Source organism: Chanos chanos, chromosome 10 (assembly GCF_902362185.1).
Source record: "Chanos chanos chromosome 10, fChaCha1.1, whole genome shotgun sequence".
Taxonomy (NCBI): Eukaryota; Metazoa; Chordata; class Actinopteri; order Gonorynchiformes; family Chanidae; genus Chanos; species Chanos chanos.
The window spans coordinates 32852709-32873244 of NC_044504.1; the positions used below are offsets into that span (position 1 = coordinate 32852709).

The 20536-nt window shown below is 44.4% G+C and overlaps 1 protein-coding gene across 1 annotated transcript; it reads left to right on the top strand.

The window, feature by feature from the left end:
* Positions 1–548: 548 nt before the first annotated feature.
* Positions 549–19144, top strand: ptgfrna (prostaglandin F2 receptor inhibitor a). The gene is made up of 9 exons (XM_030787179.1): positions 549–617; positions 3445–3813; positions 5151–5567; positions 7357–7740; positions 11966–12388; positions 13371–13775; positions 14564–14671; positions 18302–18613; positions 18978–19144. The coding sequence occupies exons 1-9, from the start codon at positions 566–568 to the stop codon at positions 19142–19144; spliced, it is 2637 nt and encodes an 878-aa protein (XP_030643039.1). The 5' UTR covers positions 549–565.
* The last annotated feature ends 1392 nt before the right edge of the window (positions 19145–20536 follow it).

Sequence of the window (20536 nt, forward strand, 5' to 3'; positions counted from 1 at the left end):
ATTTTAATGACTAATGGTTAAAAACTAATCCACGCGTTCCTCTTTTTCTTCTTAACACACAAAGGTGAATCATTACATGCATATCTGCGAAGGCTGGAGAAAGAAAGCTGAGGTGTTGGGCTGGAGCAAAACGTCTCTTGATGTTGGAAGTTATTTCGGGAGAGATAATTAGTGACTCACAACTCCCCGCTTCTCAGTGGTGGGGGGTGCGACACTTCACCTGCGGCAAGCAACGTTTGTCATGTCCCTTTTTCTTAACCAATGAGAACAGAAATGAGAAGACATACACACTTCCGGACACGGCTGCAGTAGTCTCGTGCTCTATTCACGGATATTCATCAAGGAACATGCGCGCCTTCGTCCTCCCTACAGAATTACAGAAGTGTCGTAGAGATTTTTTTGAGACGAGTGGTCGAGGTTCCACGTAACTCGACTTAAACTGGATTTATTGTAAAGACCGGCTTTCGCTCGACTATTCTGAAATTTCAAGAGTACGCCCGCTTGTCTGTGACCGGATTGGATGACAAAGAAAATCCCGTGGGAAAAAATACGCGCCCTCAATAAAATGGAAACACAAAAGTGGCATTTTACCATTTTTGTTCTGTCTCTAACGCTAGGTGAGTATAATAAATAGGGTAACAATCAGTGTTTATGTTTTACTTTTATGTAGTCGTTTTATGTAACTTATTTCAGTGGGGTGAGAAGTAGGCTACTTTTTATTCCGTGCCATTATTCCTAAGTGTCCTCTCTGGGAGGCTGATGAGAAACCCCCGAAGTAAGCGTGTTTGCTCTGTGTATCTTATTGCAAGTGAGCCATATGGCTGACAATAATTGGAAAATGTAATTTAAATTATACGCTTCGTTAAATTAAGTGATTCGTTTATATTTATTATTGTAACCGGATTTCGTATAACTCCAGAGCAGTTATATTTACATTTATTTGTGGGGTTACAAAATTCGGTTTGTCAAATGTCTTCTCCCCTTTTCAGGTAGATGAGAACGTGTTTATGCCCTAGTCGAACCTTTTCTACTAGTTTAAATCATTTGGAAGAAGTGCTCCCCTCACTAGCATTTCACGGGTTAAACCAGCTCTAACTATAATTGCGAAGTGTTTAACAGAGTGCGACAGAGATTTGATGTCATTAAGTTCATCTAGAAACGGCTTTCAGACAGTCACGCTCATGGAATCAAACAAGCACAGCCTCAATAAGACGGTCACCCTGAAAGGAGAAACGATGTACACCTACGCAGAGTTAACGTTCATAGTTTACCTTTGTGTTTTACAGACAGTGCCCAGCCACAAAGTAGTTGCTCTATTGTTTTAACAATGCATATAATCTGTCTCGTTGTCCCAATGCTATAAACTGCAAATGGGGAAACATATACGAAACAAAGCCAAATTACTGTGACTAGCCAGCTTCAGAGGTCTAATCCAGGCTTTCCTTCAGACCTTAAATGGGGACGATGTGAAATGTTTAAATGTTTAACTAAAGACACAACAAAGTCTAAGTGTCATTTATATGTGTGTATATATCTCTCCATGTTATTCAGCTGACCTGGTATGTCATTTTTGACTGAAAGAGTGCCTATATTATGTTTACTGGCAACAAACTAGATTCAACAGTCACATCATCTACAGCGTACACACACACCACAGATAAACACAGCTCACCTCAGTCTCAACAAGTCCCAGAGATACAAAGCTCAGGAATGATGTCAAGATAATACAAAGTGTCTCACATTCTAATGTCGGACTTTATGTTTTTCTCAGGCTTTAATCAAAAATGTAGAAGCTTACGAAATCCGTTAAACCTATCACTTCTTGAATTTAAGAAGGAGAAGTCCTATCTTGTATCCAAATTTTGGTTGCGAGGTGTGTCTTTGTATTTGTGTATGCGTGTGTGCAAACTGAGTTTACAGGTACTTCGGGTACTTTTCACAGCTCTTGCCATGCTCTCTTAGTGACCCACTAGACTAACAGAATCTAACAGAATAGGGGAGTGTCAGACACGATACATTCACACATACCTTACGGTGAAGTCATGCTTGTGAGCTGTGTGCTGTTATGTTCATAACAATGTATAAATGTCAACTCAGGGCCTCTGTTTTTATAAAGGTTTCTAAGTGTCTCCTTTCCTCTCTGCTCTATAGATATATTCTCTATCATTCCAGCTGTGTCTGCTGTTCTAAGTCTATTAAGAATCTCTGGCAGTGTGTGTTTTTAGCTTGTATTGACTGTTCAGTGTTTCCTGCTCTAAAATTGCATGTCCTTGTCCTAAATGTGTTGAAACTCCCTGTTACTCTAGCCTCCTTTCCCTGGCCCTTGTGAGGACAAGCCCCTACATGCTCTTCTTCTCTCTCTCTCTCTCTTTCTCTCTCTTTCTCTCTCTTTCTTTCTCTCTCTCTCTCTCTTTCTCTTTCTCTCTCTCTCTCTCTCTCTCTCTCTCTCTCTCTCTCTCTCTCTGGCTCTCTCTCTCTCTCTCTGTTATCACATTTCTTTGAGATGGCAGCTGCCGGAGTGTCAGAATATGTGTAAGAACAGTGTCAGAGTTTGATCCTTTGCTAGTTAAAGCCAACAAGGATGCCTCTCTGTAGCTCTGACTCATTAGGCTGTTTGAAATTAACAGCCATAAAAGGAGATGTCTGTCTGTTCTTCAGTTCCTGAGGGCTGGAAGTGGAAAACCTACTTTGCTGGTGTTACTTTTGATTTCATTAATGTATGATAAAATCATATCTTTTCAAGTCACATTTCTAATCTCTTACTTTCATTTAGAAATGGGTTCAAACAGACATTTTTGAAGATTTAGATGATTTTATCTCCCACACACCAGAACCAGGCTCAGTTCTTGCTGATCTGGGCTCTGCTCGGCTACTTTCAACATGTCTTCTCCCCATGTCCCTGAGGTCTCTCACCTTTTGCATTCACGTCAAATGCTGTAGGAGAAACCAAACTGGCAGAAGTCCATTTTCAGTCAAATGCTGGATGAGGGTACCTCTGTTTATATAAATAGAGGTGACAGACGCAACCTTGCTGTCCTCAATAGCAAATACATTTGACCAACATTTGGCAAATCATGACTGAGCTTGCTAAAACAACAGCCAATCAGATGACTTGTTTGAGGACAATATTTCTTTTTTTTTTGGCCACACATTTGTTACACTTTGAATAGATGATACTTTGTTTTCCAAAATTTGTGTAAATGTGGACAAGCAATGATATTCTGTTCAATAAACATCCATATTTAAAAATGCATTCTATAAATCTATAAGTCAGGACAGTGTGTGTGAGTAAATGGATGTCTAGGCTCTTGCCTGTATTATATGTTTCATGATGTCTCTTTCTCAATTTCATACTTGATATTTCCTGTTAGTTACGATAGCAATGTCTCTCTCGCTGCTGTTCTCAGTATTTACACCTCTCTCTCTCTTTCTCTCTCCCCCCAGCTTTGTGTGAGGGAAGGGTGGTTAAGGTGGTGCCCGGACCACTGGTCCGTGTTGAGGGACAAGCCGTGTCCATTCGCTGTGACGTATCGAACTACGAGGGTCCCAGAGACCAGGACTTTGAGTGGTTACTGGTTCCGAGAGAAGGAAATCCGATCCAGCTCGTCTCGACGTTCGACTCCACGTACCCTGACAGATCGGTGCTCGACCGCGTCAGGAGCGGAGACATCGCAGTCAACAAGCTGGGTGATGCCGCAGCAGAACTGAAAATTCAAAAGGTGCGGGCGACAGACACTGGGACCTATCGCTGCGTCACCCCTAGCACAGACTCTGTCGCCAGTGGAAACTATGAAGCCGACGTGGAACTGAAAGGTCTGTGTCTGTATTGCCGACTCTGCAGTGATATATCTGTATGTGTGAAATGGTGTTAAACTATACATCCAACGACTACTACTGCTTTGCCTGTATTATTTGGGTGTACCCATCTATATTTAAACATGCCCTTTAAATCACTTTACCTTTGGGCTAATGTACTGCATGGGGGCGAGAGGGGGGGGGGGGGGGGCTCTGTTAAGCACAGAGCCACGATAGCATAAGTGAGTTCGGCTTCTCTGGCTCGTAGTCTAACTGTCGGTGTGTTCCTTTTTGTCAGTCACCACTCTGAATACTTGGCTGAATTGGACGCTGATATGGGGTATGGAGTGGTAACCTCTTAATGAGAGAGGATCTGGTTGGGTTGGGGGGGGTGTCGCTGAAACGAGACTATTTTAGGAGTGTTTCGTGAGAGCTTATTAAATGTCCCCATTACTAATACAATGGCATTAAAATTTCTCCCTCCTTAATGTTGGTATCCCAATCTTGTATTCTGCCTTCTGAGGATGCGCACACACTTTACGTGACCTCCTAGCATTCTGTGACAGTGCTACCTGCTTATGTTCTTCAGCAAAAAGACATGGGGTCTCACTTCCACTTGCACCATATGGCAAAGAATAGCAACCTTTCTTTTTTATCTTAAAGCTGGTGAGCTTGAAGGGGCTTTGTAGTCATTTTAGGGGCATTTTGTTGGGAATTGTTCAGGAAGGGGGGGGAAGAGTGATGCTAGAGTTTCGGGGGCCATTTCCGCACATGGCGCTTCCACACACAATAGCTGTAGATTACTGCAGGGCCGACTTTGTTCTGCTTTCGCTGTGTGAACCGAGGCTGCTAAATTACCCAGTAGAATGCTTAGCAGTTATTTCTCACGAGGAGCATTTTTGGCCCACATACAGACTGCCAGGAATGTGAAGATGGTCCTCAGTTGGTATGAGCGGATTTTTATACGCTTTTAAATGTAATTGCGGGGGGAGGTGAGTGAGTGTTGAATCATTGTGCAGCCACATCCTGTGTGTTGTTACTCATGCTATCAGTGTGGAGCTCCTTAAGGAAAGACAAATCCAGTGCATTGAAGAAGACTAGAGACCACAATTCTCCTGTTAAAATGACCTTAAAGACATAATGGTTCAGTAAAAAAAACTATCATATAGCCCATAAGAGAACTTCATGCTGTTAAGTATACCTGAGCGCCTTGTATGTGTAATTCCACAAAGAAAACACCATGTACATGTGGTCTTAAAATGCTTTCCCTGTTTTCGCAGTTTTCCCTGTATTGGACACTTTAATGGACGTTGATCTGACTGTCAGTTTTACTGTAACCCTGTTTGTTGTTTCAGTGATTGGAGACAGCCTGAAAGTTGAACCAGTCCCCCCCAAGCCAGTGGTCTCTGAAGGGGAACCATTACAGCTCCAGTGCAATGCCACTCGGGCCTTTACAGAACACACCTTCCTGTCCGTTACCTGGTCCATCCAGAAGAAGAGCGGCCCTTTGCAAGAAATCTTGACTTTTGGGCCAGACGACGGCTTGACAGTGGGAAACAGCTCCAGGCAACGCTATGGAGATGGTGGACTCCGCCTGAACCTAGGAGAGCCTGGCTCCTACAGCTTGATTTTGACTGGGGCACAGCCGACGGACCAGGGGGAATATGTGTGCACCGTTAGAGAGTGGGTAAGACAAGCGGGAGGAGGAAAAGGATGGCAGAAAATTCTGGAAAGAAGCGAGAAAATGGGGAGCGTCACAATCACACCTATAGGTGAGAGCTTTGCTTGACTCGGTGACTCTCCTTTGAAACCTCTTAACACTATTCAGAGGGACACAGAAGTTGCACGCGCTCGACGTCATAGGTTTTGGAAAAAAGACGTTTTATTGTGTTCAGTAAGCCTTTTGTTTATGTCTGAATGATTAAAAGAAAAGCAATTTAAATACTCAAAACAAATCTTGATTAGGTAACAAGTGAACTCGGTACAACCCCATGGGAGGTAACCTCACCCACACGCTGTTATTATTCAAACTGATATTTCTGTAGAAAAATGTATTGTTGCATAATTTAAGGGTGGGATTTCTTTATTAAATTCCACGAATTCCTGGAAGCATGTAACTACTACTTGCTTCTAACACAATTGGTTGGCACAGTAGCGTGTACCGTATTGTTTGGGCAGAGATCAGTTGTCATAAGTAGAAAGGTCAAAGCCAAACTTTATTAACATCTGTTAATCTTGCTGTCCACATCTGCTGTGCCACTATTGTATTTTCAGTTCGGAGACATATCTGTTATGTTTGTTGATTTTTTTAATTTTTTTTTTTTGGTGGTTTACTGTCTAGTGTGGCATCATTTTTGCTTCAGAAAAAACACAGCATATCTGCACAACTGCCTCAAACTGGTGCCTATGTTAATCAGTTGCTCCGTTTATACTGCATGCAGGCACAAAGCACCTCTCCTGTGCTCATGCCTTGAGTTTATACAAGTAACTTTTCATTGCTTACATGTCATTTAGTAGCTTGTATGTAAATCAGCAAAAGTGGTAAACACATAACTGTAGCAACTGGGTCACCTTTACCTCCTGGTAATTATGACAGTATACTGTACTTTATTCAAATAGTATGTCCTTTATAACATCTATGAAAACCATAACTGCTTAATTTTTGAATATGCATTTTCAAGAGCTCATAAAAAAAAAAAAAGTATGCAACACCTACCCTCTCAAAGTCTAAAATGCCAACTTGTGTCAGTCTCCTGATGGTTCTCTGTGTGACAGATGAGAGCTGCTGACACTGAAAACAAAGATTCAAAACAAAAAGTGTAGGGTGAAAAAAAAAAAAAAAAAAAACGGTGTTGAGACACACAGTGTTCTGACAAGGAACGCTCTACAAAAGATGTGTCAGACGTCAAAGTCCTGCGCAAAACTGTCTCCTGCGGTTTTCCCTGCGTCTAGTGTGTGAAACGGGCTGTTTTGGTTCTTCTCTCAGCCTCTTACAGCGGTGAACACCTGCCCTCCGCAGACTCACTGTCTGATATTAAGCTGAAATTGACCGCGGCGTAAATTGTTTTATCTGAGGACTGGTTGTCTGGGTTACACATTTCCCAAACTGTACTTCCCCTTAATAAATGTGAGATTTGTGCCGAAAGAGGGATTATCTTTAGGATGAGTCTCCTGTAGTCATCAGACAGAGAATGAGGGTCAGGAGCTCTCTCTAAGTCTATCCCATAATTATGAACTGGCGCGAACAATGGTAGTAAAGTCTCCTGATTTTTCTCTATTTGAACATTGACCTTTTAATGGCATTTCATTGGAAGCTTTCCTGCATATGCAGAAGATTTCCTGAGGCTTTCATTGAGCTCCGTAAATAATTTTTTGCCCATTTCAGCTCCGTGTCATAGAGATTAAGTCTCCTAGATTATCTGCGAGTTATTAGAGTTCTCACTGATATTGCCGGTTTTACAGAGAGAGCTCTGTCTTGTTGCCTGCTTTTGGCTTCTTCACAATGAATCTTCTTGTTGGAGACTGAGGTCATTTTAACAGTCACCCTTTACTGTGTTACAGCCCAGTCTCTTGCGGTTGCCGTGGAGAAGAAAACAACCGTAAACGTGGAGGACACTCTCAAGCTTACCTGCTCTGTGGCTGCCGCCAACCTGGAGTCTCTAAGCCTGGAGGTCACATGGTTGGTCAGGGCGGCCAACAGTTCGGCCGCCCCGCGGGTTCTGCTTCACATGGGCCGTGACGGGCAGACGCAGAACGGGTCGGCCCTGGTGGGACTGAGCAGAGTCGGGCTGGGAGACTTCAGGCTGGTCGTACACAAAGTGGAACGTTCCGACTCTGGCCTTTACTCCTGCCAGGTGAAAATTTGGCTCCCACAAGGCAGTGGGTCTTGGTACCAGGCAGCAGAAAAAACTTCCCAGCCTGTCCAAGTTACTGTTATGCAACTAGGTGAGTTTATTTGATTTATTTTGACCATTTTCTGTCTTATCTGTGTTTCTGTCCTTCTCAATATCATTCTCTTCGCCTCCTCCTTTCCTCCCTCTCACTTGCTCATGCTTTTTTTTTTTTTCCCCTCCCCTCCCCCCTCTGCCTTACTTTCTCTCTCTAATGCAAGACGAGTGGGTGGAGTCTTGCCCTCCTCCCCTTCTGTGAAATCAAAGACAGTTCTACTTTCTCAGTATCCATTAAACATGTTGTCTGCAATCACAGGAAGATGTTCAGGCAAGTGTGAATCATGATCAATTCACTGCTGTGTAGTACTGCATCTCCCTAAATGAACTCGGTCTTGTATTTGCATCGAGGTTTTTCCGAGAATAAGTGAACGGTGGAGAGCGGAAGGATTGGATTTGGATTTGGATTCACATCTGCGCTGGGCTCTCATCTTGTTTTTTCTGTTTTTTTTTTGTTTTTTTTTCTTTTCTTTTTTTTTTTTGAAGTCATTTTTGTTTGAGCCAAATTCCAACAGCCAAAGTTCCTGTTCTAAAGTGCTGATCAGGTTTTCCAATTTCAAATGAATTTTCCAGAGAAGAAAATGTACCAGAGACAATTTGAGTCCATGGATTATCTATCATAGAAAGTCATGCTTTGCCCCATGTCTGTTAGTAACTGAGATACTGTGTCTTTATGCATAGAACCCGAAATATCACATGTGTTACAAATTCAAAAACAAAACAAAACCCTAAACGGTAAAGTGACCTTTTGGAATTTGGGACACAACTAGAAATGGAAGCAAACTACTTGCAAACTACAACTAGAAATGTAGGAAGCTAAAAATGTTAGTGTAACAACTGATGGGTATTCCAGCTCCTCGACGTTGAGCACTGGCGCTGGCTTTAGCATGCTTGACTTGTTACGGTGTCATCAGGTCTTCTCGTCCCCTGCCCCTACCGCTCTCCATTCACCACTGAGATGCTAACATAAAGTCATGAACATAGATGTTTACGTAAAATGATGAACGTCTTCGGTTATGTTTGGGCCACGTGGAAACGGGATAAAAGGAAATGCAGAGGTGGTGCGGTTTGGTCGCTCATTTGTTCGAGCGCAGCATATTCGTCTGTGACGAATATGAACAGAACAGGCTCCTGAATCTGCTGGCGAAAGTTTTATATCTGTCGGAGATATCTCTAGCTGAAAATGTAAAGTCTGCTGATGTTTGAGATCATGGAAGGTTCTGTGTGGGGAAAAAAGAGTTAGAATTCGATTGCTGAAGGAGATAACATATTTGCCCTATCGTCCAATCTCCTTCAGCGAAGGGCCAAAAGGTGTTTTTTTTTTTTGTTTTGTTTTTTTGTTTTTATTGTAGTACACAGTGTGAAGACACAGTGAAGTATCGAAAAAAGCCCTTATCAGTGCCAGTGTTCCTCAGATTTCATGTGACTTATCGCTACATCTCTACATTCACTTTGTCAAGACCACTTTATGGTCAAGTCAGTCGCAGTTTCTCCTCACTTACCCTGTTGTATTTGATTGACAAGATGGCAAGTTAAAAACCTAAGGACGGAGAGATAAAGCTAAGAATGTTTCTCAACACCACACACACACACACACACACACACATGTGACACCATCTGTTCAATCTTGAGGAATTCCAGGAAAACACCTTAGGCCACAGAAAGCCCAGGCATTTCTCACAGACCGAGTGTGTCACCTCTGTCAGACAGCCCATCACCCTCCGTAATGCATTTCAGAGTAGGCTGAGCCACATCATTTTGTAGATGCCACGGACACGTCTGGTTTCTGACTTGCCGAGCACTTTGCTTGGACACAGTGGTTTTTAAAGAGGCATAGTGAGGGGGAATAAACGGAGTCATGCTGTCTGGTGTAAGCTATGTTGTTTCTCTCAGATATTATCTACACCAGAATTGGCAGCCTTCCAGATAGGCGGGTAATGGTGTGAGAGCTTTGTTTGAAGTTTACTAAACAATCACAGTCCAACATCGAACCTGTGCTCCGAGAACGCATTTCTGCTGTCCTCGTGGTTTCAGGGCCAGCATGCTTTTCAGGACTCTTTCAGGACTTTCTGTGTGTGTGTGTGTGTGTGTGTGTGTGTGTGTCTGAGTGCTGAAATGTCATTTTAGAACCACATTACATTACATTTCCATTTGTTCATTCAGCATACGCTTTTATTCAAAGCAACTTCTGAGACAGTCAGAATACAAATCAAGCAAGTAGCTTTTGAGGAGCTGTCTGTTACATAAGTGCCACAGTAAAATTCAATATTAGTATTAAAACTAACACCATGTTTTCTTTTGGGTCTCAGCTTGATGTTCACTCTGGGTTTAACATAATGCTTTCAATGCTTAACGCTTTCTCGTCGTGATTATCATGTTATTTGGTTGTATTGTACCTTTCCCTTTATCTCTGCTCACTTTATCCCGAGCTTTTGATTATGTTAAGCTAATTGACTCACGCTGTTCAAGGCACAGTCGAGTGCAGTTACAGAACAGGCATAATCCCTAATGCTCTGTGCTTAAGGAACAGTTTATCCAGGTTTTTAATGCACCTTTGCCTTTCCCTCACCGTCACGCCGGCACATGACCTTTGTGCCCCTCAGTGTCTCCTGTCGAACGGGATCACTGACACCTCCCTTCAGGTTCAGAAACAAAACAGGGCTGGCGGTTTTCAGTGTAGGCGGAAGTAAGCGTCGGAGTGGAAAATTATCGACCGCGCGGAGAGAAGAGGAAAAAGGGGGGAATGAACAGAGATGTGATTTACATAAGAGAGAACCCAGAAGCATCGCACAGCTCTAATTACAGATACAGGGTTGTCAATTCAGAAAACAGAGCATGAGGATTCCAACATAAGCGTCTGCGTTTCGAAACAGAGAAGGCGTGAGGCAGGGGTTTTCTAACTCGGAGAAGGAGACTAGCCTGAGTTTCTGCGTGCACGCGTGTGTGTGTGTGTGTGTCGTGTTTTTCTTTCTTTTCTTTCTTTGAGTGCTGTAGGCAGTAGAGCTATCCTCTCTGTAACCCTGGTTCTCAGGGTAACTGCATTCAGCTTTCCAAAGCCTTGTGTGGAGGCAGAGCGGGCCATTACCCTGTCTCTGTTATATCTGTGACAGCCTATTGTTCAGCATCTTACTGCTAGTCTCTGAGAGCTCTGTGTTTCTGGAGTCCAAAAAAAGACTCCTTCTTACTGGAGTTTCCCTGTGACTCCCAGAGAGAAGCCCCCCAGGGAACGCCATGCAGCAAGCTGCCTTTTAGACTTGGTTTGAAGTTAAAACAAGTGTTTTGCATATCCTAACGGCCAGAGAGTTTTTCTTTTCTTTTTCTTTTTTTTTCTTTTTTTTTTGATGGGGGGGAGTTTTGCTTTCACAATCATTAAAGCAGTGCACATTATCCTTATCACACTTGGACACTAGATCCAGATGGCTTTTACCGTTAGTTCCTTCCTCATTGTAGCCCAATAAAATGGCTCCTTGAAAGAGATTCCCTTTTAAGGCTAAAGGCTAAATGTTAAAGCGTTTGTCAGGAGTGTTTGCAGGACTCTTGCAGAGAGGGTTCAAAAATGATGTTTTGTTTTCAGAGACAGGACAGTTTAAGACTTTTGCGGGTGAGACTGCTTTTTTTTTTAATTTGGGAATGGGAATGTGACTGTTAGGGAAGAGGAGGACTTCCACTCCATAACCACACAAACAGGTGTCTCCTCTCTCCCAACACAACAGCTGGGCACAACACATGATTCAGGCACTGCAATATCTGAGACAAAGCCACAATGCCTACTGGCCTTGTGTCACGCACACCGATCAAGACCTCTGTGTGTGTGTGTGTCTGTGTGTGTGTGTGAGCAAGAGAGAGAGACTGAACAATGACAGCTGTAAGTGGAAAGAATGTAAATCCTCTCTCTGCCCCTTACAGAATAATCCTAATGTCTAATCAGAGTCCAAGCCTTTGGCCCCAGCTGTTATTGCAGGGTTCAGCATTCAAACACTGACCATAACAAATAAAAATAGATTACTATCAAGTTGCTGTTGGAGTGTATCCATCCTCGCCATCAAAGTCAAGAGGACAAAGACTTAAAACTTAAGTTGGCAGAATTTGTACTGGGCCAACTAGAATTAGTGTTATGGTACTTCAGAAAATGAAAATATAATAAGTCATCGTCTTCTGATAAGTTACGGACGGACTGATTTAGATGCAAATTTATGGTTCTGTGTTGTCTCCTTTGATTGCAGAGCCGCAGTTTAAGGTGACTGTGAGTAAGCATTTGACCCCTCAGGTCGAGGGTGACCCCACGGAGCTGATATGTCGGGTGAGTGATCTTCTGCATCTCCAAGATGGACGTCTCGGCGTGACATGGACTTTCACCAAGAACGTACCGGGAGATGTGTCTCCAAGCCCGCTCACCGTCGGATCTTTAAACGAGCACGGGTCACTGGTTCCGGGGAAGGAGTACCAGCAGCGCCTGGAGTCCGGTGACATAGCCATACTCCGGAGTGAAGAGCAAGTCTTCAGGCTACGAATGATCCACACACGGAAGGAAGACATGGGGCACTACACCTGCGTCGTGTCGGCATGGGGACGCACCCGCCAGGGCGGATGGGCTCGGACCAAAGAGGTTCAGTCAAGCCCCACCAATGTTTTCTGGACTCCAAAGAGTAAGATCCGAGATTTCACGTCCTTTTAATTTAGCGTTTTAACATCTCTTTTCCGTTTATTGTCCATGAAGGGAACTGGGAACAGTGGAGGCTCACTTTCATTCTGCTCGTAGACTGTAATGCAGAACTGGGCTTTGCTGAGTCTCTCTGTTCATTTGAAATCCTTTATTGTCATCTCTTTAAGCTGTGAACATTTTTGGCATTCATTTGCATGGAACGGAAATTGAGAATTGTTCCAAAGCTTTGAAACCTACCTCGTTCTACCCTCCTCCTGACAGAAACTCCAACTTATGATAACAATAAAAAAAAGGAAACACCACAAACATTAATTAGAGACAGGTTTTCAAACGGATATGCAAACAGCTACAGAGAAAATTGTGAACCGGCAAGGAGAAGATCTGACAATGTGTGTCTCAATTTTTTTTTTTTTAGTTTGAAATGCAGATAGACATGTCCATACAGGCAGTCCATATCATGCTGCCACACATTACTGTCTGAGATCCTTTCATGAAGACTTTAGCACCCACATCAAAGTAAATTCAATGTGAACACTCTCAGTGGCTCATATTTTCCATGTCGGAGTTAGGCCGAGACTAAACGCTTTTAATTGTGCATATTATGAAATGCTCTGTCTGAACACTGACTGGGCTGACAATGGTCCCACTGTCAGGGCCCGGACAGTGTCTTATCTTCACTCAGTTCAGCTTCGGGCCGTATGGAAGTGTTTCAGTGTCTCTCAACCCCCCCCCCCCCCCCCCCCCCCCCCCCCCCATCTCTAAAGATGAGCTGTTTTTTTTTTTTTTTTGGTTATTTTTTGTGAACTGTGCTCTGAATTTGACTCTTGACTGTTGATTTACTTTGTTTCTGATTACCATGAACTACCAAGTTGGTGAATGTGTTTATTGGTGCGATGACTGTGTGAGGTGCTGTGTTATTTCTGATTTTATTTTTTGTATCTCTCTCTCTCTCTCTTTTCCTCTAGCTCCTGTACTGAGTGTGGTGGCTCACCGTGTTAGAGAGGCCTCCACAGGTGGATCCACCTTTGAGATGAGTTGTCACGTTACGGCTCAGAATCTGCAGAACCCGGGCTATTCCGTTCTGATCCGTTTTGCGGAGACCCAGGGCGGGCATGCCCGAAAGGTTCTTTCCTTGAGCCCAGACTCGGTCCTACAGCTGGAGGAGTGGACTGAACCAAGCCGGATCGACAGCGTCGTCCTGGAGAAGACGGGACAGCTGGAGTACCGGTTCCGTCTTTACGGGGTCCAAGTGTCGGACCGTGGACTGTACTACTGTGATGTTACTGCCTGGACCCGCCACCAGAATGACGACTGGGCCCGAGTTGTCAGTGCAGAATCCAATAAGATAAACATCGCTTTTGAAGACACAGGTATTTGCACACAGATCTCGCCATGGTGGTCTTTTTTATTAATATAGGTCAGAGAAATAGCACCCATGGCTCCTTCTTTCTTGGGCAAATGCATATGTGGGCATAGGGCTGACGAAGAAGCTCGGATGCTTGTTGGAAAAAAAAGGGATACATGGTCTTCAGGCTTGTCAGAGAACAGGAAGTCCTCTCTACCCAACTTCTGTCTCTTTCCCTCTTTTTCGTTTCTCTCCCTGGATGATTTGCCTTCTAAAGTAGCTCCCTTAGGGCAGATTCCTGCTGCTCACACAAGTTTCCTCTCTCTCTCTCTCGCTCTCTCTCCCTCTCCCTCCCTCCCTCTGTCTCTCTATCTCTATGGCTCTCTCTCTCTCTTTCTCTTTGGCTCTCTCTCTCTCTGGCTCACTCTCTCTCTCTCTCTGTCTGTCTGTCTCTCTCAGTGTCTGTGTGTCAGGCTGAGTCTAAGGATAGACATGTGAATTTAGAGACAGAGGGCTTTGTGCGAGTTGCACTTGACCTTGTTTCCCTCCCCAGGCAGACCTCACACTCACCCAAGCATCAAACCGAGGACCCAGCTAGCAGCTTGCTAATTAACAAAAAGCATGTATCCGACTACAGTGCTGTAGCCAACCGGCACTGAGACAGACTCAGTCGCAGCAAGACTCAGTGCAGATGCTTTCTCCACTGTGCCACAAGACTGACTGATGTAATGTCTTCGTGTGAGACAGAAAAATTAAAATTATGCTTTGACCTTAAAACTTCTTTTTGTGTGTGTGTGCTGGTTTCCCACACAGGTCCAGTATTCAATGTGTCCATTCACTCAGACAGGCACAGCGTTTTGCCTGGGGAAACAGCCAAAATGGAATGTATCCTGACTGTGCAGGGCTCTACTCCTAATACAGGCAAGTGTACACACACACACACACACACCATCACTTCTTCTGTTAAAACAATCAGCCTCTATTACTCAGGCTGTACATATTTACCTTGCACAATGCTCTACAGCTCACCATGCACTGTATCCTGTGCCATCCTGCCATGATACCACGCTTAAGCTTACTCACAGAGCAAACTGTGTGATGCCCACTTAATCAGATCTCACATACTCACTGACATGTTCACCTATCTCATCTCCAACCTCCAACCACCTGCTTTAACACGTGGGGGACCTCACCCTGTCTGTTTTACTTCCTTATCAAACTTCTCCTTTTTGCTGTACAGGTCACTCATCAATAACAAATAGCCTTTTTCTCTCTATCTCTCTCTCTCTCTCCTTCTCTCTCTCCCTTCCTGTCTGTCTTTTCCTCCCCTCACAGCCTCCCACTCCTCCCTCATTCATTCTCAGACCTCCTGTCAGAGGTCTTTTCCTGCCGCTTGTATTTTTTGTTTGATTGGGAGGGAGTGGTTTGCGAGATTTTATTGCTTTCGTTTGTAAAAACGCTGTGTAATCTCACTCTCAAGTTTCCGTCTGTTTACTCTCTGACACGCGGCGTTAACGTGTCAAACGGTGATAACGCCACTCCAGACTCACCGGTGAAACTGTGACTCCCCCCCCCTCTGACTAATAATAACGTCTTTTCTCCAGTCATCCGGTTCTTCCATAGGTGTGGTTTTTTTTTGTGTGACACGCTGATGTGAATATGTGCGGAGCGTGTTAGCACACGCAGTTGTGTTGAAAGTGGATTTTTATGTTTTTCTTAGGTGAACTCAGAATGTATCATATGCCTATACAATCTTTTATCCAAAAAAAGGGCCTACAGCTATTTCTTGAAACAACTTGGCAGTTAAGCATGGTCCTCAAGTCTGTTTATTTTGATGGCTACTTTCTCTGCAAACAGTGTAAAAACACTTCAGTGAAATGTACCGGGCAGTTACATTACAGTTTGTTTGCAGTAGCAGTAACACGTAAAAGCACGCGTGTTAGACACAGAGGCATTTCCATGTGTGACTTATCAAATTTATTTATGCAGTACTTTTTTTTTTTATTATTATTATTATTCTCAAATCTTTCTCCTACAGAATACCTTTTATTCTCTTTCTAATCCTCCTCTTCTTACACACATTCCTTTTTTCTCTCTCTTTCATAATCTGCCCCTTACTGTATTCGTGACAGTTAGAGAGGTGTTTGATTTGGGCTTGATTTTTGTTTCCAACTATCCAGAGGGCTTTGGAAATGGCTGGTTTGTGGATACTTTATGGGAATTTATGACAACGTATTTGGATTTTTGGAGGTCAGATGATTGCGTCCGTTGCTTGTAGCTGAAATTTCGACCGTCTGCGTGTAATGACAGGACAGTTCTGTGTAATCTTGTGTTAAACTATCGGAGTGTATGATGCATTGCTCAAGGCATTGTGTTTGCTTTGGAGAGATGGTGCCAGAATGTTGTGGTTATTCAGGTATACTCTGAGTAATTCCCAGAATCACAGGGAGATCGTAACCCGCGGATTCTATGTTGTATTGGTAGCCCCAGGCAAAAGATGATACCAAACACAGTTATGAGAGGTCAGCTCCTTTTGATCCATTAAATGAAAAAAAAAAACAAAAAAACATTGAAACATGGGAAATATGTGCATATGCGTGTTATCCAGAGTAATGTGGTTATGTGAGAGGGCCTAAAGGATGAAAGGGGAGTCCTTTATCTTTGAGAGTATTTATCACTGCCTGTCATTATTAGCCATTCTAAGTTCTGCAAGCTTTGCCTGGAAGCTTTTGCCTTAGGGCAAAGTGTGTGTGTCTGTATCTCTCTCTCTCTGTATGTGTGTCTGTGTATATCTCTCTGTGTGTATGTGTGTGTGTTTTGTAAAATGTTATGACCGGTTTGAAAGTGCTAGTCATTAAACACTATATGTTCGCAAGCTTTGAGATGGAAGGTATCCAAACGCACTGTAAATGGTATTTAACTCTCATGCTTAATACCGTCTCCCTCACACAGCTGTGTAAGCTAAAACATGCCAGCGTCCACACACAGCATGTGCATGTCTAAGCTTTCATTCGGAGGAGCTCTCATTTTGGAGGGTCACAAATACTTTGTTGCAGAAAGTTAAGAGTCTGAATCCCAAAGCCAGTTTTGGCCTAGTTGTTGTAAACAGTGTTTGAGAATGGGGGGGAGCACCGTGCTCCCCCAGGCCCTGATGCCATCTCTGCTTCACAAAGAGCACTTACTGCTGTCTGCAGAGACCTCCCTGCCTTCCCCATGGCTCATTTTCCACTTGCACTCATAGTCCATTAGTAAAACAAGGCCCAAATTCACAGACAAATGTGCCGTTGAATTAGCTTGTGAGTGTAGCCGGCCCTCTCAGAAAAGTGGAGAATATTTGAAGTGGACAATTTCATGAAAACAGCATTTCCTTTAAAAGAAACGGTATAAAAGCAATTTATATAACCGACGTTTTTTTTTTTTTTTTTTTTTTTTTTTTACACACGACGCGTTGTTTCCAATGCCCTTTAGATCTTCCCGTGCAGAATTCGGAGAGAACGATTTTGTTGTGGCACGGCGTGGAATGCGGGTCTCGTTAAGGGCTTCTCTCTTGTTAATTATAATTTTTTTTTCCCCCCATGTTATTGTTATATTTCCCATGAAACAAAAGTAAGGAGCAAAGTGCTGAGGCGGACACAGGAAGCCACTCGTTTCTGCTGACAGCATCGGTGGAAACTGATCTCAGAAAGATCACAAGCCCAGAACATTCTGCGGCCCATGTGTCCGCTGAACTGAGCACTGCTCGCTCTCTCTGCGCCCTGAGAGCTTGACTTCTATGCTGTCAATTTATGTCTATGGCTATAAGATTATAATAGCATAAATCACCAGCTAAGTGCATCCACAAGTATCAAACTCATGTCCGTCTTCATCTTCATCACCATCAGTCTCATCATTACTCCACGCCGCTCCACTAATCTCCGTGGATTTGCTCTGGAGATTTGAAACACAGGCATCCCCAGTAAATATGTACGTAGCAAAATACACATTCCTCTCCTCAGAGGTTTTCCTCAGAGAAGTTATGCTAAAACATGTGGATACTGAAAAATATAAAAAAAAAAAAATAAAATAAATAAATTGGCTATAGTTACATATTTTGGTATAATGACCTTTAACTGTGCCTCTCTATGCTGGCATGCTGAAGCAGCCTGTGCTCTGGTGAAACTCTTGCCTAGGTGTGGCACACATGAGTTATATTGACTTTTTGCTGTCAGTTTTAGCTTCACCCCATGGCTTCCATTCGGATTCCTCACATAGCAGCGGGAAGTGCATGCAGGGGCTTGTCCACGCGGCAGGAGACTGTCAGCGTTTCAGCCCCGATCACGTTTTTCAGGGCGTGTCACTCTCCACACTCAGCTGAATAGTAAACCACCTAGTACTGACTTTTGTGTTAATCCATTCGATAAGGTTTTGGGTTGGTTTTTGGTTGTTTTGAAGTTACTGAGTAACTTTCAAAGCCTTTACCTGATGATGACTTCTCCGACATGTTCTCTACTTGTTATACAGCGTCTAACCTCTCTCCCTCTCTCTCTCTCTCCCTCCCTCTCTCTCTGACAGGTGACGTAGCGTATGAGGTGCGGTGGTTTCAGAGTCCAGCGCGGGCGGTGGAGAACGGTGGTTCGGAGCCTCTGATCAGTATAGACAGATGGGGAGTGGTGAGGAAAAGCGGAGGGAACGACAGCACAGACTGTAGCCTGGAGAGAGCGGACGGCAACAGCTTCGTCCTCCGCGTCCACCACGCCGGGGACGGGGACGCGGGCCAGTACTACTGCACGGCCACCCCCTGGCTCTTCTCGCCTTCCACCGGAGCCTGGACGAAAGGGCACGACCTCACCTCCACCACTGTCTTCCTCTCCATCAAACTAGCACGTGAGTTCTTTGTACCTCATGTTTCATGACTGAGAGACAATGGACAAACCTGTATGCATGACATACAGGGAAAAGAGTGACCATAATGCCAACCAGCTTTTTATATATTTGACATTATGTACCACACCCGTATAAGGGTTTTTTTTGGGGGGGGGGGGGGGTTTGCTGTATGGCAAGGTTTGTTTAAGGTGTGTATCTTGGTTTATTTAGATGTCTGTGTATTGACTGACATTTATTTGGCCTGTGTGTGTGCGTGCGTGCGTGCGTGCGTGCGTGCGTGCGTGCGTGCATGTGTGTGTGCATGTGTGTGTGCGTGTGTGCGTGCACGTGTGTGCGTGCACGTGTGTGCGTGTGTGTTTTGCAGTGTGGGACTCTGTAAAGATGCCTGTCCTCTACGGCGTAGTTGCAGCCGTGCTCATCGGTCTGCTCTCGCTGCTCCTGGGCTTCATTTCCGCTCGGTGCTGCTTCTCTCGGAATCTGATGCACACGCCACGTTCCCACAACAAACTCATGGACCTGGAGATGGACTGACTATGACTGCAGAGGCCTGGAACCTTCTCTCACCCATTAATGTGATCACGTTTTGCCCAAACTCTACCCACACTCTACCTAATGTCACAGTCCAGTTCTGCCGGGCCTCGGGGCAGCCAGTGTTTTATTGCTTATGAAAGTTGGATTATCAAGTGTACTGAATGCTGTCCAGACCATATAACCACTCCACATATGACTGACGGGCTGTTCACAACAACAACAACAACTAATGCACTTAACTCAGGAATGTCACAGTATCTCAGTATATCTATGTCTGCCTTATGGACTGCTTTCTTAAATAAGAGCATGTTTTTAGCACTGAGTGTTGAAGCGTTTGAAAATTACTCTTTAAGAGGAGTGATATTTAGTGTTTAGCTCAAGCTTCTTGCTGCACTGTGGCCCAGTGTTTACTAGAGTGTTGAGAGGGTTGTTTGTCTGTATGACTGCATGAAGGACTCTTTCGGAAAAAGAGCCAAGGATCACGGAGTTACTGCGAAACACTCTCTCCTCTGACAGAAACACTCGGCGTCAGGTTTCAGTTTGACCCCCCCCCCCCCCCCCCCCACTCCCCCCTGTACAGTTTCCAGGCCCCCCAGACCCCATGTCTGTCATGTTCCCCATGGAACTACCGCATGCTTTCCACCCCCAGACTGCTTGTCAATCATGCCCCTGATGCTGACAGCGTGCAGCCCCAGAGTTCTGACCCTGTGTGTCCTCCCCGCACTGAGGGGAATAGGATTATCAGACGGATGGACTCCATCTGCTCGTGATGGATGGATGCAGCAACGTCAGGTTCACTGACCCCCCTCCCCCCACCCTCTTCTACATCACAAGGCCTGGATGTGAAACCGACAGGCCCAGGACTTGCACTACTTCTCTCCAGTCAGAGAAAGACAATGCAAACACTTTTGTTTGGGTGTGTAGGTCCTGCTTTAAGAAGGGTCTGTTTAGTTAAAGGGTATTGTCCAACAAACAAAAGAGTATCGGTTACCAGTATAATACTTACAGAAAGACTACACCTCACACAGTATGTAAGCAGATTCCACGTGAACCCCCTGATCTCAAGAAGCACTCGCTTTGACTCTCTCTTAAAAAAACAAAACAAAACAAAAAAAAAAAAACACACGCGTACAACATGCTGGCGCAAACACATATTCGCTCTCTGGTGGACATCGATTTCACGCGCGCTCTTTTGATCTGGCTGTGAGATTAGCTGATGCTGTCAGAAAGGCAACAGCAGCTGCGTGCCCTTTTCTGGGCACTGAGGAAGCACCTGCAGGACAAAGCCCTCACTACAGTCTTTTAAAACGAGGCCAGAGCCCCAACGCCGCTGGAGAGCCTGCACGCCGGCCGTCGATGACGCGCGGCGTCGAAGACCCAGACTGATTAGCT

Excerpts from the sequence above, each read along its gene's own strand:
- ptgfrna (XM_030787179.1), top strand. The coding sequence starts at position 566 with ATGGAAACACAAAAGTGGCATTTTACCATTTTTGTTCTGTCTCTAACG. Across the intron at positions 12,389-13,370 it reads TGTTTTCTGGACTCCAAAGA|CTCCTGTACTGAGTGTGGTG; the intron begins GTAAGATCCGAG and ends CTTTTCCTCTAG. Across the intron at positions 18,614-18,977 it reads CCTCTCCATCAAACTAGCAC|TGTGGGACTCTGTAAAGATG; the intron begins GTGAGTTCTTTG and ends TGTGTTTTGCAG.